The sequence below is a fragment of the Manacus candei genome, unplaced genomic scaffold, assembly GCF_025592945.1.
Source record: "Manacus candei isolate 608988 ecotype Guabito, Panama unplaced genomic scaffold, ASM2559294v1 h1tg000065l, whole genome shotgun sequence".
Taxonomy (NCBI): Eukaryota; Metazoa; Chordata; class Aves; order Passeriformes; family Pipridae; genus Manacus; species Manacus candei.
This window is the reverse complement of record NW_026138113.1, coordinates 3,927,840-3,947,885: the sequence shown is the minus strand read 5'-3', so window position 1 is coordinate 3,947,885 and position 20,046 is coordinate 3,927,840. Positions and strand designations below refer to the sequence as shown.

Sequence of the window (20,046 nt, the reverse complement as noted above, 5' to 3'; positions counted from 1 at the left end):
CTCTCTCCTCCTCAAATCACACACTGTCATGGGACATTTCTGATCATACTGCAGACTTCTTTCCCGACTTCTCAGCAGTTACTAATTGCTCACTGGATTCCAGGATGAGCACGTAACCAAAAGCTGCTCTCGCTGAAGCTGCCTCTCACAGGCAGGCTGTGACATGCACTGCTGCACTTGTCATGCTGGGACACAACACCCAGCACACTGCACCCAGCTGCCTATGCTGACAGGCCTGAGAATAACATATCCTGATCTCTCAGGAATATGCACAGTAAAGAGAATTGGTCATAAATGAATTTTTAATTTTGGTTTTATGCTACTCCCTTCTGCTTTAGTAGTGCATTATATTGTTATGAATGCAAATAATTTTTAAAATCAGAAATAAGGTGAACAAGGATACTCTGCCACTGGAAAGAAAATATTTAAAAAGCTAGAAGTTTTCCTGCAGCCTTTCAAAAGCCTTTAGAATTTCTTCATTTATAGAAACTCAGAATATATATACTTTCTATTTTAAATAAAACCTCTATCTGGCTCCTAATGGCAAAACTTCTGCTTCCAAAGGAGCAGGACTACCTAACACTGGAATAGAGAATCCCTGACATATCACTTTTCTGCAAATCAGGAATCAAAGATAACATAACATTTGCATTGTGAATTAAAAGCCTTCCTCCCTGTCAGGTTCAGTCTCCCAAAAGTGGAAGGTGTTTCCTCTGGCAAGTTTTGAAACACAAGATAAGATACTGCTAGAAAGGTATATAGAAAGTATTAAGTGTAATATTTCTGAATCAGCATGACAACCTAAACCAGCTTAATTCTTTACCAGCTTATCAAATACAAACATGAAGACCATAAGGAAATAATCCAAGTTGTTAAGGCTAGGTAATGGTCCTAAACATGACTAAGAAAGTATGTCTTCATGCCAGAGTCGTGTCGTTTGCTTTACCAACAAAAGAAACTTTACAACTCTGTATTCTTGCTTAATCAACACACTAAAAGACTCAACCCTACTGGTATTGCAATTGTTAACTAAGCTCCAACTAGTTTTCTTTCTGTTTCGGTCATCAACGTAAGAAAATAATTTGATATTCATATTCCCTTATCACTTGGCAGGAATTAATCTTTGAGTTACAAGCATATACTTAAAAGCTGTCTGAGGCGCAGAAATAATAAGCAATCTTACAATGTCACTGGTGAGAATCTCTTTCCAAAAGAAACTAATACTTTAGTACTTAAATATATACCCACATGAATGCCATTCAAATAAAAATTAGTAATTTGCATAGACCACCAAGAACCTGAAAAAATCAGGGTCTCATTTGGGAATGGAAAAAGGAAAAGCCTTATATTGGTCTTTTTATTCTAATCCCTAAACTCAACTTAGAAAACAGAAAAAAAGTATACTTTCCTAAATGAGGAAAATGCAAAAGGCTACTGTTTTTTAAAACCAATTATCTTTCTCCTTTTCAATGAGCATCTTAAAAAGGCCTGCACGAGTATCAGCTTCAGACCCAGTCCTTGCACTGCTGAGAGCACATGGCAAGTTATGGTACTGCTCTGCCTCGGCTCTTCCACTCAAGACCACCCACTTCCCTTCCCGTTCTGCCTGTGGCAGATGCTACACAGGGAGAAAATGCAACAACAAACAGCTCCAGACTGTCCTTGCTTGGATACTCCACACCAGGCTGTATTTTAATTTCTGAGTTGTTTGTGGGTTTTGGGGGGTGGGGATGGTGAATATAGAGCTGGTATAATTCAAGTAGGACTGATCAATACATTAACAGAAACACTGGGTAAATAAGCAGTTTGGCCTTGTTGACCCAAGCAGCACATCTATCCTTTAGCTAAACTCACAAATGCAGTATTATCCCTGTGCACAACATGGATTAACTAAGTCAACATAATGCACTGCTGAAGACACACACGCTTCTCCAATGAAGGGAAGGTCAAGAAGCAGTCACTTGCCTAAGAATAGAATTTTATAGTTCACTGAAAACACAGTCAGAAAAGACTAACATTTTACAGCTCTGCTGAGTACACATCTGTCCTATTTTCATCATCCCATTATGAGGATTTGTGTCATGGCACAGTTACAAATTCCAGGCCCATGACAGAGTGAATCAGCACCGAGAGGGAAGATCCTCACCCCGGAACTCCTGCGGATTCCATGCGGTTGGCCAAGGACACGTCGTGTGACCAGACGTCGTACTGCCACTTCCGCAGGCCGATCACCCCGCACAGCACGTTCCCAGAGTGAATTCCAACCCTCATGTTGATATCTACTCCTGTGGCTTCTCTCACCTTCCTGTGGAGGGACGAGGGTATTAGAGCAGGAGATACACTTTTCATTTTCTTCCCTCCTACGGGAGATCTGTTCAGGCTTATACACTTAATGCAAAGAGAACAGACAAACTTATGACCTAATGCCTAACTACCCAATTATAGCTAATAAACACACTTTGAATGTTGACAAGAAAGCTAAGAATTACTTTATTCAATGTATTCATAATCTTGACTCATTAAAAATGTGTAATACTTACTTGATTGCTTCACAAATGTCGAGTCCCATTTTAACACAGTTCCTGGCATGAACTGGTAAGGACACAGGTAGGCCTGAGACACAGTAGTAACAGTCTCCCAGGATTTTTATTCTCATGCATTCATTCTCCTGTGAAATAACAGTAAACATATTTAACAGGAGAAAATGAACTCCAAGTAGGCTAACAGCACCAAAGCCAGTGGTTTGAGAAAGTAAGGCTTTGTTGAATCCTTGTTGAAGCAAAGCTTCCTTCTTTTTCCCCACATCTGAATGCCCAGACACTGCTCACTGGAGAGCAACAGAAACAACCTCTTCAAGAATTTCTGAAAGAAAATCACCTTACTTGTTTCTCACGTTTTTCTTGGAACTGTGTGCAGTTTAAAAACTATAAATGAAAATAAAACTCACAGAATTCACCATCTAAAGGATCAAATCTACTTATCTATCTTTTCATCTTCATTGTTATTAACACTTGAATTATGGGCAGCTTGTTCACCTTTTCCTCAGTTTTTGCACGGCAGCCTCATATATTAAGATGCTCAACCTAGTAGCTGTACAAAAGCAAAATGGGGTTATTTTCTTGTTTCAAATACGGTTGAAGAGGAAGCTGGCACCCTGCAGTTTGCTATTGCTAATAAAAAAACCCCACGATATCATATGGCCACAAAAAAAAATTTTTCCTAACTGTGCAGCTGAGGATATGGCTTGTTGGAGACTGGTAGGAGAGAGGAAAGAGGAAGAACAAAAAGCTTCTCATACTGTCTCTTTTGTTAACACTTTACTGAAGAGTTGTACCTGAAGAAAGATTTCAAGCAAGCCAGGGTTAATCCTGCAAGGCTGTTTAATGTTTGATTGACAAGCAGAGATGGCTTAATTTGGGCCAGCCAATACCAGCTGTCCAACCCTACCTGCTGTAAGAACACTCCAGTAGTTCCTAAATCAACTCCAAAATCAGCCCAAACCTGCAGCAATTTACCAAACTGAGCTGTTCTCCCTCATCAGTCAAAACCTTAAGGGAACATCGAACATCCATCATTCTCTACCATCTTAATCCATCCCAGTAGGTTCTGAGCATTGCTACAAGTGACAGCCTGAGATGGATCAGCAGGGAAACCCAGCCCTAGATTAGAGCTGCTGGACTTCAGTATCCAGCTCAGTGTCCAGTTTAGCTATCCATTTTTATTAGGTAAATTAGAGCCCACAACATTCGTACATTATGGAAAAGATGACAGAATACTTCCTGGCAGAACAAAAATAGCACAAAAAGCAGCAACCTCTTCTCACAGCTCAACCACAGAGTTGCAAAAGGCCTTGACTCATTAAATCCAAAAGACTTTGACTCACTAAAGACAATTAAACATGGCAATTTGCAGACAGGAGTGAGAAATTAAAACATATCATAAAAAATTTAGAATCTTTACTATCTTTGTATTTGAGAAACAGTTAAAAAAATGACCAAATGTCTAACTTCAGCTTCTACTTCGGCATTAAAAGCAATTTGGCATTTGGCAACTAAGATGACATGACTTATTTTGCCTCAACAGCTGCTTTGGAACTGTACAATTGCAATACAGCTAGTTATGACTCTCTTTGTTAGTAGCTAAAGATTTAACAGCAACTGAATTCATATAAATGCAAATATTAGCAATATCATTTAGTCAAAAAGGTTAACTAGGATTTAAGAGAGGTTTTAATCAGTGGTAGATTTAAGAATTTATTAGATGACATCCACAAAGGTTAAATTAAAGTAATTTCACTCCTCTGCTATATTGATAATTTTAGAGTTCTCACTTTTTCTGAAGAATTTTTAGAATTTCACAAACCCAAGGTTCTCCAAGTTCGGTAGTTTTCTAATTTTCATTCAGTATATCCAGATATAACCAATTATGAAATCTAACCAAACTCTTTTAACAATGAGAAGATTTGATAGGTAGTCATCAGCCTTGACTAATGCTTTACCAATGCTAAATTTCTAAAACCAGAATCTGGGTTGGTATTTGGTTTTTTGAAGTCTCATAGGATGCAATAAAATGCAGCATTTATTTTCTTAAAGCCATAAATGCATCATAATACTGACAGAAAAATCAATTGATATATCAGAACATATATATTGGATTGGGGATAGTTTTAAAGAATAATAAAAATCATCGTGAAAATATGTAAATGATACAAATATGTAAATGATAAACTGAGTTTGTGATTACAGTTGCAAAGAAATTAACCTCCAGGAGCATTTGGAAGCAGTAAGAACTGCCAGTCTGAAGGGTCACTATTGATGGTATGTCTTAGTAGGGACCATTTTAAGCTACTTCCCATTCTTACACTTTTCTGCAAGTATCCATTAGTAATTAACACTCCTGAGCCAAAGGACTCTTTGTCTGCTGCCTCTGAATTGATGAATTTAAATGTGTGTCAGAGTTCTCCATTTGTGGAGTCAATACACAGTCCCTCAAGCTGAGCACAACAAAGCTGCTCCTACAGCCCTATTACAATCATTTATCACCATCAGACAGTTTCCTGAGCAATACAGACAAACCTTCAAATTTAAGAATCGGAATTACAGTAACAACTTGCTGAATTTCCCATTTTTGTTTTAAATTTTGTTTTAATGTGATTTTGCTAGTTAGTTTTAAAGCCAAAGCAGCCTTCCCTTCCAGATTTCAGAAGCACTAATACCCAAGTGCTTCCTGTTGTGAAAGAAAGACTTCTCTTTCCAATGGTGGCTTTTATTCTACAGCACAAACTGTAAACCTACCTTTGCAATCTCATCAAACTTCCCAAAAAGTTCGTTCAACATCACTACGAGGTCCTTAGGAGAGCAGTCACTGGCCAGGCGAGTAAATCCTACAATATCTGCATAAAGAATGCTAGACAGGAACCAAAGGAAAAAACAGGATAAGTGAAATATGAAGATACGTCAATGCCACAGTCAGCATAAATATTAAAATGCATTTTATAGAAAGCATCTGTATCTTTGGAAAACAACTCCAGAAGAAAGGGTTCAAGTGTCTCTACTGATTTAGAAGACAGTTTGCCAGTTCAAGAGACATTTTCTTCCTATAACGGGAGAGAAGCTCACTTCAGCCTGAAAATCTGCCTCCAAATTTTAATTTCACTGGACCATATGCACTGTTAGGAATCAGCAGCTTGTATTGATACAATTGCTTCTAGAGTTCCCACTTACCTAACATTTTGGTGCCTTTTTACATACAGACTGTGGAAATTATTGTCATGCATTTGCCTATTATCATTAGTTTCCTTTAGTCGCTCAATGATTGCCAACTTCATTTCCATAGAGATATGAGCTGGCAGGATGGATAAAAGCAAATTTTCCTAAAAGGAGGGGGGGAAAAAAATTATTAACACAGTAAATTTGAAGCGGCAGAATTCTAATGACTGCAAGAAGGCATTAAAAATTAAGCAAACAAACAAACAAATGCCTTTATTTATTAAAATAGCTTTTGAGTAATGCATGTCAGGTTTTCCAGAAGACACTTTTACGTTTCTGTTCTCAAAATTATTGATATCACAGTTATGCAAGGATGTTGCAAACTTTTTCTTTTGTTTCTTGTGACCTAGATGTGGCATCTCTCTGTAACCATGGAACAAAAAAAAAAAAAAAAATCAGTATCCAGTACTACAATTTCTGGATAAATTACGTTTTATTTTGACCACTAATCTCAGTGTTATGTTGTCATTGCCTGATTAAGCTGCTGTAAAAGTTTATATTCCATAACTAACGATCTATCCAGTATTAAAAACCCTCATAAATTCTCAAATGCTGCAAAAGCAGCGACAGATACGAAAGTGTCGACAACGTGGTGTTGCAGCTTAACTGAGCCAGGAAGCAATGCCACTGAAATGAAGGCCTTTGAACTGAGCCAGAATACAGACTCCTCAAAAAACACTTCCATTGTGTGGCTATTCCAGGCACTGTTTTACACTGGCTTAGACTCAAAAGCTTGTTCTTCAAAGAAGACCCTGGTAAGTTGCTGGGCAGAAGAGGAAGACAAAAAGAGAATACTTTAACCCAGGAAGGGCTCTCCCACCCCAGAGGCAGAGACACCACAGCAGAGGAAATGTTGTGTGGAGCAGCTACAAGCAGGAACGTTTTCAGATGACATCAACTGCAAGGTCAGTGCATTGTGTAACTAAAATGCTGTCCCTTTGGACCAGATCTTTGTCTCACTTTTTTCAATACCTCATGCAGCAGTGTGCAGATGGCAGTAAGCTGCCTGGGTTACTTAACCACCAAAAGTGCCTGCCACCAAAAAGAAATACCTTGGGATCACAGTGGGAAGAAGTAGTTCTTGAGCATCAAGTAGCTGGACAAGAGTTTGGTTTGAGACTGCCCCAGAAACTGAAACACCTCCTTCCCCTCATCTACCATTTTAGTACCAGAAGAATGAACCTTGGGCAACAATTTAAACTGACAGCAGATTCCCAGTGGATATAACAGGACCACTGGAGGCTGGCACATTATGCAGTTTTCAAGAAAGTGATGAAGAACCCTGAACTGCAGTTTTCACACAACTTAAGCACATTTACACTTCAAACAAGGAGACATTAAAAAAGAAATAAACTCAAAACCAAAGCCCTAAACCCCCTGGAAGTCACCACACTGCCCAAGAAATGAGAGCACACTGCCTGTGAAAGGTGATCAGATGGTTCCCTGGTGGCTGTGTGGGAAAACTCTGCCAGGACTTTCATGCAAATTTGTCATCTCATCTCACAAGATTAGCATCAGGAACAGATTGCACTAGCAGTGTGGCATTTTCTTCTTTTCAGTTTGATCAAGTCAGTCACTTTACAGCCCCTTCCTTTTATCTAATAACTGGTGGGCAGAGAACACAGCACACATCAGCCTTCTAGACTGCTATTCTTAACCCTACTTATACCAGGATAAAAGAGGAAAGGTGCCCTAGTTATAGCTTTGATACTTCTCTACGATCCTTCCTCAGTAAGAAATTAATGTTCCTTCCTTATTCCTTAAATACCAGTGGAGTTTATGGAAATAAATTGTTTATACTCAACTACTGTAATCTATTACATGATTGTTTTCTCCCTTTGGGTCCAATTTTCTCCTTCTAGCAAAAGAAAAATAATTTGTGAGACAAGAAAATATAAGAACAACTAATACTTTAGAATTCAGACCAAGGGAAGCATAAAACCAACTGCTGAAATCACCTTACATGTAATTTCAGGGCATTAAGGACGTGTTCTTTTAAGTTACCTTGAGTCAGTCCTAAGAACACTTTATACAGGAAAAAAGTAACTAAAATGACTGGTAATTATATTCCTGTTAGAAAATACTGTGATTTTCATACAGACAAGCCCCAGAGATCAACTTCCTCCCTTTAACTTCCTTCTTTTGTTACAAATGGCACAACTCTTATTTTTGACACTAGGTGGGTATCACAAAGACTGGACCAAGCCTTTCAACATGCATTAGTCACCAACCCCATGAAATTTATACCGACTTTGGAAATGAAAACCAGCAATTCATAACATGAATTAGCTCACTCACTTGTTGCCTCTTTTCAATCTTCAGTTTCATTCGGACCTGAATGCACTTCAACGTGTATCTGTACAAATCCCACGAAGCAACCTGCATTTGGCGCTTGTGAAATGCACCCATCAAGTTACCACAAAGGAAAATGACAGCATTGGCAAGCAGCTGCACAAGAAGAAAAATATTTACCTACTGCATAGCAGTCATTGATACTTCACTAACACACATACTAGTCCCATAAAAACAATTAATCCCAGACCGCCTTCCATTTCCTCCTACCCTGCCACATAACAAATCACAGTGCTGCAATTAGCCAGGATGTAGCTGGAAAACATAAGCTAACTTTCAGAGTCACCAGCATTCCTGTACAAATATACTAGTAGAAGAATGAAACAGAAAATTCTGCTATATCATTTAACATTTATTTCCAGGCACCAGTGTTTGATTTATGGAGAAACCAGTCTACAAACTCATGCATCAGCACTCTGTGTGGAGTCTGGCACACACCTGCACCAAATGAGCTGGGGTGCTCCTTTGAACACACCCTATTAATAAGTGTTGGGAACCCTAAAAACACTCAGCAGCACTCCCAGGCCCTGCTGACACCCCAGGGCAGCAATGGCCCTTTTGATCCACCCTGTGGGCAGTGCCTGATAAAGTTAGATAGACCCACCTGAAACAGCACAGATTGGGAAGAATGATTGTGACAAAGTTAATCGTATTTTTAATAACTTTGTTTAAAAATTAATAGAACAATCCTGCTTTTTCCACTTAGGTCAGAAAAACAAAATGCATTACAGATTTAAAGATTCACAATTTTATGAAAAGCCTGAGTTTTTTGGGGCCCAAGCTTCAAATCCATGAACTTGAAACATCCATGTGGAAGTCTGGAACTTTTCTAAACAGAACAGTTATGCCAATAGCAAATGGTAATATGACTGGGGTGTTTAATTACTTAACCAAGTGGTATTTCCTTACCTGAAATAGAAAGGATTCCTTCTTTTCCTGAGAAGTCATGCTTACCACAGTGCTTAGAACAATAATATGGGAGAGAGCAGAAAGAACACTAATTATGACAGCACCTCGCATCCCAAAGGGTAGCATGGTATAAACTGTGAAGATTATGAACAGAAAGAACGGCACCTTTGGAAAAAGAAAAAGAGAAGAAAAAAAGAAAAAAATCACATATACACATTATTGGGTGTCTCCCAAAAATCACTGCAGAAAAAGGAGCAAAGCTGCAGGATTTCAGACTGAACAATTAAATATTAACATTTCAAAAGCACAGTTAAAACCATAAGGACTGTGGTATTTCTAAGAGTTTTGAGGGAATTGGCAGCTACAGATTCACAGACAAGATTGTTTAACATGACATATCATCTATAATTTTTTCAGCTGTCCTTGCCCTTTATCCTGAATTTATCCATTACAGCTCAGATGCACTTTGGATGCACTTTGTACTCACACGTCAGGAACAGTGTGTTGCAAGGGTAGCAATACTGAAAGGAATCAGATTTCTCACCTTCTCCAAGTTATTATTCTAATTTTAACATCACCCAATCAATGTGTATGTTTACCCTGTGCTTGATAAAACCCAAAAGTCCAACCAATGCTTCCTGGTGCTGACAAAAAAGAATAACCTTTATTGCCACTGACTACGTACTTAGATTTGCACAGATTTTACAAAATGCACAACAGGCACTAAACTTCAAGGGGTCAGTAGCAAGGCCTATAATACCTAAATCCATGTTTATAGGTTTGTTAAAATGTTAGCTTATATATGTGGAAACTAACAACTCCGATGAGAGGAAAATAGTGCAGCATTCCTGGCTCAGCTCCACCTCATCACAGCAACTCAGCTTGTGCCATTCCAGACAGGAGCTTCCTTCGAGGAAGTCTCAGGGCCCCATCTGCACTTAAATGTTTTGCCAGAATAGACAGTTTGCTTGGGACAACAATAAAGAAACAAACAAACAAACAGGAAAATAAAACTTTTCATTCAGCAAAAGTAATCGTCCCATGTTCATCTTTATTATTTTAGTTGGATTAAAAACATTTTTCTGCCATATTTACAATCCCATCACACAATGTTCTGTGTTATAGTTTTATAAACATGGAGAAGTGAAGGCCAAATCTGCATTTAAGCAGTAGCTTTAATTAATGATAAATTCATAATGAGGAGAAAGTCTGAAATGAGTCTATTCACTTCTACATTCCAGAATAGAGTGTCCTTATATTTTAGACTTAAAATAAATATGAGTGAGTTATTACCACATGACAACACCACACTGACTTGCAGCACTGAAAGCAGCAAAACCAAATCTTTCTTCATTACATATTTGTATGTCTATTTAACAAGAGCAAATTTGGGGTTTTTTCCTAAGGTAATAGCTACTTCCTCAAGTTAAAAAATACTGAACAGCAACTCTAAATACACAATGCTGGATCCAGGCCACAATGCAAATCAGATTTTGGTTGTTTAACTGATAATTTATATCTTTCTTTATTGAAATAAAGAGGGGAAGGGAAAGAGTCAGTAAAACAAGATAAAAAGTCATTTTTATTTAATTAAAAACTCTTCTGCTTGCATTATGAGATCTTAGGAGGAGTTTCCTACAGATTACGATATTTTTGGCATCATGAAATCACCCATCTTCTGATCAGAGATAGCAAGCAATGAACTTTAGCCACACCCAGCTATGCCAGGATGTGTCATTAATTCTTATTGTTCACTTCACCTCTCCCACTGACTTAAAAACGTGCTCCCTAGGGCACACCCAGCTCTGGAGTCCTTTATACATTTCTTGAACACCTCTTTGACCCATATACATGAACAAAGCAAGTATTATTATGAAAAATTCTCTTGGAGATTAATTCATAGTAATTCAGATTTAGTAAAAATATTAAGTAATAATCCAATTAATTTGCAACTTAAAGATGGAATTCCCACATAGATTTATGCAGTTATCTAATTTTCTCAGCTGAACTATATTGTCACTATAACAAAGAACACAAACTAAGATTTACTGTAATAAATCAGTAAAATCACTTTAGAAAAGTGAACCCAAATCTCACCAAAAAAAATTACTATGATGTTATAACATTCTGAAAAAATAAAGCACACAAACACATTCCCATACACCACCAGTTCTGTGTAAGTACCTGAATGAACAAGACACACATACCTGTTCCCACAGCTGGTAATCATTTTCTTTTTCAAAAAGAGATACATATCCTACAGTCAAGAAGCACATCCAAATCATCACTCCAAAGAACGTGAGCCACCTTCGGAACAGGGACTCGATGCACAGCAGCAGGTACGTGACTGCAAACATGCCCAGGGCAGCACACACTGTGATGATGAAGGCAGGATGGGAATGTGCCACCTGCAGAAGCAAAACAAAGTGTTACAGTCGTCCAAATGTCCCCTTTGGAAAAATGAAGGATGCATCTGTACTGTCCTGGGAACAGCCTGGGTACCTTTAACACGCTGAATTGAGTTCCTAAGCAGACCAGCTGTGGCAGCATTAACGCCTTCTGATATTCACCCATATAGAGATGATATAACAATACTATTCTAGATACTCATTCTGCCTAAGTTCCACCATTATTACTTTTCAAATTAGTGGTTTGGGGGTCATCTTTTAAGCTAATCTATAATGCAGATGCACCCAAAGAAATGTATTTAAGGAGTTCAAGCTTTGCTAAAAAGCTTGCTCAAAAAAAGCTTTAGCTAAAAGAACTTTCCAAGATTTACAGGAGATGACTTGTTACAAATAGTGTTGCTACTTCTTTCCTTTCCTAAGAAATAAAAGCTAAAAGGGTTACAAGTGCAAATGGCAAGATCAGATTTGTTGCTAAAGAGGAACTTAAAGACACTTTATCATGAAGCACAGTGTTTGGAAAGCAGTGTTAGAAGGCAATGAAAGATTATAAAAGCTACCTTACTACCTTTTTGCAATATCATCTTTATTTAAACTCCCTTTTTTACCAGCTGTCAACTGGGCTGGCTTGAAGAACACTGAATTTCTTTTCAGAAAATCATATTACACTACATAACAAAAAATTCTTTGAGCCTCATCTCTCTTATGCCTATAGGGACCCTGTTCTTTGCTAACTGCCTATTGATTCAACAGATCAAATGCTGTATTGGGAGATTCCTACTGTGTTTCTACAAATCCTTAAAGAACCATATCACCTCAGGAATTCATAACAACAAATCACTATGATATTTTACGTGCCTTATATGACTCTAAAAAAAATACAAGAAATGCAGGACATTTTATCTCATGCTCTTGTTCCTTCCTTGGCTCTTTTACTACTTACTTATTATCATAACTGGCATTTAACATAGTTTATTATTTGTTCAAAACATGTAGAAAGAAAACAAACAGTCCTCATAGTAACTGTGCATGTACCTGACAGCACTGTCTCCTTTTTTCCCATCCCTTCAAAAACATACAGAGTATTACATTCACAATTACTTGATTTCTTTTAGCACTGCAACTGTGATACCATGGGGCTATGAGCGTTATGTAGCCAAAAATGTCTGACAGTGACTCCTCATCATCTTTGAAAACATTGAGCACAGAAAAAAAAAAGTATACTCACATCAGTGACAAAGAAGATGATAATCAGAGTAGTCCAGAAGATGATTGCAATGAAGAGCAGCAGTAGCAGGAGGGGATGCTGCTGGCTTGTGTAGCGGTACTTCTCATAGAGCGGGTCTGATATCCTGCAGTCATCATTTTCATTGAAGAAGTATTTCCCTTTAGCTGGCATTTTCTCCCAGGTTGGCTGCTATTTCTCTCAGTTCCCAGTGCACACAATAAGACACAGCTGAAGCTACAGCTTCAAACAGAAGTTTTGTCTTCTCGCTGCTGCCTCTGTGATCTTCAGGCACACCGAGTAACCCACGTTCTCTGGTTTTGCTTCTCATGAGCATCCAGTTCAGATTTCCAAGGCAATCAAAAGCCAGAATTAACCTCCCCAAAACCACAGGCAATTCATCATCAGCTCTACGCATGAATCTCCAGATCAACTTGTATTTGTGCAGATAGGAATTTTTGGCATGAGGGTTTTTTAATTACTGTTTTGCAAGTCTCCAACTCCTTTCCAAGAAGGTTGACTCTCACTTCCTGGGATGAACACTGCAGAGAGACAGTACATTAATGTGTTCAGTTAAGCATATAAAATGTTCCCCAAGGCAGGGGGTCAGGGGGGAGGGAAATAAAAATAGTTCATGCCTTAAACTTTCTACCCGCATGCTCTAACCAGTGAATAAAAGCTGTTTGCCCCCGTGTGTGGGCAGTGCTGCCCAGCAGCCACAGTGCTCACCAGCAGCTGCTCTGCCCACCCCAACCCCTCCTTCCTCTGGCAACTCAAACATTTTCATATGTACATTTTCATACTACACAGGGTTTTTTTTTTCCTTTGAGCAAATAGCAGTTTCCATGAGCATGTTGTGTAACTGAATGCTCACACCTCTTTTGAAGTTGTGTGCACCTGTGTGTGTGTGTGTGTGTGTATATAATCATAATACACTTTGCATTCTTTTCCAAAACATGCATCTTAAAAATTAAGAAATCCTTTTTTTTATTCCTTTCACACTTCAGTTAAGGCACAGAAAATGAGAAAAGAATACAGTTGCCCAAGCCAAAATTCATTAAACTTTTTTTAAAGGATACTTAACATCTAGTTCCATATATTTAATTCCATTAAAAGGGATCATGTTTCCAAGGCAACATGTGTGTTCTGTTAACAATGAACATTAAGGAGTGAACTGTATTGTTAATTACTAATGATCAATGTTCTTCAAATAGATTCATGAATATAGTTCACCCAGTGCCAAGAGCCACAAAAAAAAAAAAAGGCGGGGGGATAAGACAGAGGGAAGCATGAAAAACAGGATTTCAGAAGCCTTATTAAAACTTGATAACTGGACCACAACTTCTTTGCCACTTGACTGCCATCACCATGGTGCCCAATGCCAGTGCTCCAGGGAGAAAGAACCCAGTAAACCCACCTATTTTCTTTTTTTTGGAAAAGGCAAATCTTAGCCAGCTACTTCCAAAAGGCAAAATGTTTAACTTCACACACACGTTTCTACTGCATTCACACTACAACCAGAAAAAAGTTTCAGAAACCATACTGAGTGATTTCACCTCTGTAAATAGAGCCAAACATTATTACCATACTACCCAATTATTAATGACCAAGCAGGCAAAACCAGATATATCAATAGCGAGACTGGACAAAAAAAAGTGAACTTCTGCAAAATGAGTAACTACAACTTCTTGCCCAGACTCTATCACAGACTTTGATTTATCACAAAAACAAAAGAGATTGTATTGCATCACTTTTACCAAATAAAATGACATATGTATTAAAAACAGAAATAAAATTGAAGACACCTTTTAATACATCTTTCCCAATTATAGTTAATGGTACACCTAATATCTCACCAGTACTGGTTATTACTGAGCTTTTCTTCATAATTAAGGGCCTCCCATTTCTCACTTGAAAAAAATCATTCTGGTACTCATACTGTCTGCACATGAATAATAATGCTCTTGCAAAGAAGTGTAAATCTCAGAAATCACTGCCACTTAAAGGAGATATGAAGAAGAAATTGAAACATCTGCATAATTTTTTAATGTGTTTTCCAAGTCCAAGTTAATTGCAGAACTACTTGAGTATAAGCCAGGTTTTTTTCTGAAGATAGAACTGCCAGAAGGTGTGTACAGGGGCAAGCATTTTAATCTGAATTTGTATTTCAATAACAAAGAAAACATGCTACAAACAGTAGGAAGGTTTGGACTGTGATGCACCAGAGAGACAGGCAGCTCACTGAACAGCCTGAAGAATTCCTTTACCATGGGAGTGGGGGGTGCAGGAACACTCAGCCTGATGTGAACCACTATGTAAAAGAGATGACAGACTTGCTGTCCCCATTCCATCCAAAATAAGAAACAATGAAAATGTTCTTAGTATACTTGCAGAAATATGATTTTGAGGGTAATTTTCATGATATAGAGGTTTTTTGAGAGGAAGCTTTATTTTTCCAATTAGCAGAATCCATTTTCAAAAAATAACTATTAATTGTTATGCAGCAATACATTCATAATTATGCAAGACAGGTAATCCTGTCTTGGACTACTTAATACTGAAATCCAAGAAAAATTACTTCACAGCTTGTTTTCTGTAATTTATTCTTCAGACTATGTCAATTAGAAAACAATACCAAGGACAATGTCTATTGTACTGTGGGATTTTGGTTCAGTATTACCTGAGCATCATCTGATGCTCAAAGGATGAAAAATATGGCCTGTGTCAGCTTGGAACTATCTATGAATGTTACTGAAGAGCTTTACAGGACATCAAATTGAAGAGAAATATCTTTTCAATGGTTTAATCCATTTTAATAAAAAAGAGATTGCTTTCTTATTGATTTGGTTTTTTCCTGCACTGATTTCATATATATGCATTAAAAGCAATCATGAATGACCCCTGGGTCATAGCATTTTCTTCTCAAAACTTTACTAGATAAAGAAACTCCCCAACAGTACTTTATTGATTTATCAAGAATATAATACACTGCATAAATGCTACTTTGAGATTAATAATTCAACTCTGATCTAGTTTCAATTTGCATTCCATGTCCCACTGCCACTACCATTCCCCTTTTAAAAAGTCCCTACTTTTTGTGCCCTTCTTCCTTTGAATTTTTTCCAGGAACTGTTTGAAAATGTAGAACACAGACAGGAGAGAGAGAGAGAAAAAGATTCTGTGTCCTGGGGTGCCCAAGGCTGCATCCACCCCCTATAGAACACCCTGGGGAGACCTTCTGCTGCTGTCTCTGCCAGAGCCTGTGCAGAGCTCAGGAGACAAAAGTGACATTTTTCTGCTTGGAGCCAAAGCTAGGAGCTGCTCTCCTAGGCACATCCATCCCAATTAGCTCTTGGTCTCCCAGTTTTTATCTAGTACTCAAGTAAATAGCCGAGACCCATCAGTTTTCCCCAACATGAAGGCACACTGCACTGGACCTTTTTTTTTTTAAGTTTTCTTTTTTTAAAGCACTGCAGGTCACACATCAGCCCAAGGGTGTTGATGCACGTGGTAATTTCAGCACCTTCCTCCCCAGCAAGAGTCTGCACGGAGCAGTGCAAGGGCAGATGGAGGAGGGAGAAAGGGGAGAACACTGAAGGCATCGAGGGAGCAGAGCAGAGAGCTGCTCGTCCCAGGGACTTCTCTCTGGAGCTCTGGCACAAAGAGCCATTTCCCCCCGGGTAGTGCAAGGTGGAGCAACAGAAAGACCTGATCCAAAAGTCAGGCTGATAACTATGAAACAGCTCTTGGGATGGCCCTCCTTTATTCTCTGTATTTGTAGAGTAGGAACAGTTTCCAGGCACTGGCTCCGTCACAGGCTGGGGAGTGGATCTGGCAAACCTTCTCCCTCCAGCCCACGTCAGGATGCAGACAGCCAGTGATCCTGTCCTTCTTCCCCCTCTTAGGAGAATTATTCATAGCAGATACTGACCAAGTTAATGCCTTTCCAAACAGAATCCAAGAATATTGCAGATCCGTTTTGAACTTCAAAGCTACTGATATATTCACAAACAAACACATCCACAGTAACCACCTGGATAATGTTGAAAGCATTTTTTCACTTAGTTGTTTATCTGCCAAGAACTCAAGCCTTGATCACCTGGAGCTGTCTGGTTACCAAAGAGCAGTCACATCCCAAAATATTAAAACAAACCCCAACAGCAAGAACCAAATGAATTTATATAAATTGCCTTATTCCTCTCAATAACTGCTCACAAAAGCAAGCAGAACCAGTTTTTCCATCTTTAACTACTACAGCAATAGACAGACAGTACAGTTTTGATTTTCATTCCATCTTTTGTTTCACACAAATAACAACAGTGTTTCTGAAATTGCTTTAGCAATTTCCCTGACAAGAATGATTGCTGACTGTAATTATCCATTAGCAGATATTTAAAGGGAATCAGGAATCTATAAACATCCAGTAGAATAATTGAAGGAGATTAGTATATTAATTACAGATTTCAGGCAAAAATAATCTTCAGTCTAGTGGACTCCACAACTAATTCAGGCTAGGAAATGAACTTTAGCAATCCCAATGTACACCACAGGAAATACCATTCATGTTAAAGACAACACTTCTTCCTTTTAAACTTTGCTTTCAGATGTTAACCTGCAGTCACCTTAGCTTTTTCAACTCATACAAAAATACTAAATGGAGAACAGGTGTGTTTTTAGTGATCTATCTGCTAGCAGTGGCAAGCTTCTTTACAAAGGTGAAACTTTTCTTCTATTTTGAAGGTTTTCATGTGAAATTTCATTTTCCTTAGTTGCATTTAATTTCTGAAGAGCTCCTTCTGCAATACAGAAAAATCTTCCTTACATTTACCTTCTACTTTCTTGCAAAAAGTGAGCATGCCCCCTTCAAGACATCATCACTCAGAAGTATATTTACATAAAAAACCCAAATCAATACAGAAAGTAATCTGCCATTTGAAAAAAAACCAACCAACCAACCAAACCAAACCAACACAACCAAAAGTGCTAGAAATCCCCCCACGTGTCTGAGCAATCAGAAACACCACATCACCTGAGCTTTGCCCTTGAACATTAAGAGCCTTGGCAATGACAGTGCTAAATATAGTGCAAAGAAAGCATTGAAACTGAACTTTCTTTTATTCACATTCTAATTTCAGTAGATTGCTTCTTCTCTAAGTTGTTTGTTCTACAATACACCTCTGTCAGGGTGGGGAGTGCAACCGCAGAGCTATCGATGAGCTCTGGAGCTGGCCCGGGGTTTGGAGAGGAAAAGAAAAACCACAGGTAGGAAAGCAATGGCAGCATCGAGCTGTTAAACTGACTCATCACCTCTCACAGGTGAGAAAAAGAATATCAAGAACACGATTTCTAAAGTTGGGGGCGGGAAGGTGGAGTGTTTGTTGCTCGTTTTGAAGTACTACTGTTATTACAGGATGTGCTTTGAGGAAAGAGATTACAGTCACAGAAAGAAATCTCTGTGTTACTGATCCAGGGAGGGCAGAGAGATGGTGACAGAAGATGGCTCAGAAAATTGACTGGTAATTTAAGACCAGCTCACAAACTTAGTAAAAAAAGAAAAAAGAGTCCATATAATGAGATTGATGCAACTGAATTACATGGGAGGGTTTACTACTGTTCTAAGGTAGTTTTTATTGTGAAAACACATGATGGTTTAACCAACGAATCTATTAAGCCTTGTAATTAACTGCTGAGTCTGGCTCAGCGGGGCAGGGGAGGAAGCAATCCTTTCATAATCCTGGTTTTCATAAGCAGCAAACTCCAGGGTGTAAAGAGACACATCACACCTGAAGGGAACTGAGCTGTTCTTTGCATCTTTCAAAATCCAAGGTGTGTGATTATTCCTTGACTCCTGAACCCCCCGTCACATCTTACAGATAGATTTCCTGACTTTAGCTGGTTTAAAATTGAACTTACCACTCAAAAGTCAATATTCCACCCTCAGTTTCCGATGACCTATTTAAAATTCGTGTCTTTGAACACAGTGTCCTCAGAAGCCAGGATACCTTTTCATTGTGTAATTTCAGTTTAATTATACCAAAAGCAGAGTGCCTGTGCAGTTATTTAAAGTAATAAACTCCACAATATTAAGCTATATAAGCTGCAGAAAAAAAAAAAAACACTTGAAACACAGACCATTAAATTTGAGCACTATGGGGAAAAACAGAGTTTTCAGCTCAGGCAGGAATAGGACAGAGTCTCTGTGTGTGTAAACTTCAATAATTACTACTAGAATATCACTGATTTTCCCCAAAATTAAAATTCCTGATATTTTCAGAAGATCTATTTTTTAAGAAAAAAATGTATTGCGGTAGGTAATACTCAGCCTTTATTGAAATTAGCAATAAGGAAAAAAAAAAAAAGTCAAGAAAGGTATGTTTGAACTGTCAAGCTGGTTCTTTTCAGGTATGATCTTATTTAGGTTACAGAATTACAGCATAAAGCAAACAAAAGTGCTCAGGATGATAAATTTTCTAATCTCAATATCATTAATTACATCTAAAATGAAATCTCTCTCATTTGTACTGCAATATTTTGAATATGCCTCAGATATTTTATTTCAGTAAAGAAGTCAAGAAGTGATAGAGAAAGTCCTAGGATGTAACTGGACTCTTCTAACGATAACTAGAAACACCAACAAATGTGCAAAAAAATAAAAAATAGAAATTCAAATAAATCACTGTGAACACTTACAGAGGAGCGTAAGGGACATCACACATTACTCTCATTTTTTGCTGTCTCAAATAGTTATTTAAGGGGGTTGTTACAGTTCAACACAGAAATGAGTCTTTCCCACCTCTAGGGTAAATAGTGTATTTGCACAGAACAGGTGCAGGGACAAGGGCCACGCCATGGGAGGGAAGAAGATAAAACCCATGAGATAAGAAATCATTTGCTATTTTGGTTGAGTCCAGCTAAAACAGTACAACAGAGAAAGAGGTTCCTCTCTTTCCTACCTACAATACTTCCATGCTACTGAAGTGAGTAGCAATGTACATGGCACCCAAAATTCAACCAATGCATTGGCATCAACAACAGCTTGGGTTTCTTTGACTTTTTTTTTGTCCCAGTCTCTAATTTTTAAATAAACAAATATTTTTTTTAAAACAATTTTGCCAAACATGATAACCAAAATGCAAGAGTAAACCACAGTGTAAGGACAACATCACTTGTGTCTATTGACAAAGGCCAAAACCACTGCTTCTGTCTGAATTTCTGTTTACTCAACTCTTCCCAAAGCAATCAGACTCACTGGCAATCTCACTTTGGAAACAAATCTCAGCACATGGCCAAGAGATGGACATCAGTACCTGGAACAGTGCACTGCAGGGTGATATTACAGTATGAATGTCAATGTATAAAAAGCCCTTTATGAAAGCAAAGCCTTCAT

The 20,046-nt window shown here is 38.2% G+C and overlaps 1 protein-coding gene across 3 annotated transcripts in view; it reads right to left on the bottom strand.

Annotated features, from left to right (window-relative positions):
- ADCY7 (adenylate cyclase 7) overlaps nucleotides 1–20,046 on the bottom strand; it is a 60,746-nt gene that overhangs the window by 20,606 nt on the left and 20,094 nt on the right. For 2 of the 3 annotated variants that reach the window (XM_051805578.1, XM_051805579.1), the window contains exons 4-11: nucleotides 12,663–13,201; nucleotides 11,237–11,437; nucleotides 9,030–9,194; nucleotides 8,067–8,216; nucleotides 5,724–5,872; nucleotides 5,295–5,406; nucleotides 2,541–2,668; nucleotides 2,147–2,305 (exon numbers count right to left, since the gene is read on the bottom strand). In XM_051805578.1, coding sequence (XP_051661538.1) covers nucleotides 2,147–2,305; nucleotides 2,541–2,668; nucleotides 5,295–5,406; nucleotides 5,724–5,872; nucleotides 8,067–8,216; nucleotides 9,030–9,194; nucleotides 11,237–11,437; nucleotides 12,663–12,833 — 1,235 coding nt within the window. In that variant the 5' untranslated portion in view covers nucleotides 12,834–13,201. Of the gene's footprint in view, nucleotides 1–2,146; nucleotides 2,306–2,540; nucleotides 2,669–5,294; nucleotides 5,407–5,723; nucleotides 5,873–8,066; nucleotides 8,217–9,029; nucleotides 9,195–11,236; nucleotides 11,438–12,662; nucleotides 13,202–13,311; nucleotides 13,354–20,046 lie in introns of those variants that run through there. The other variant, XM_051805580.1, reaches the window with a different exon arrangement.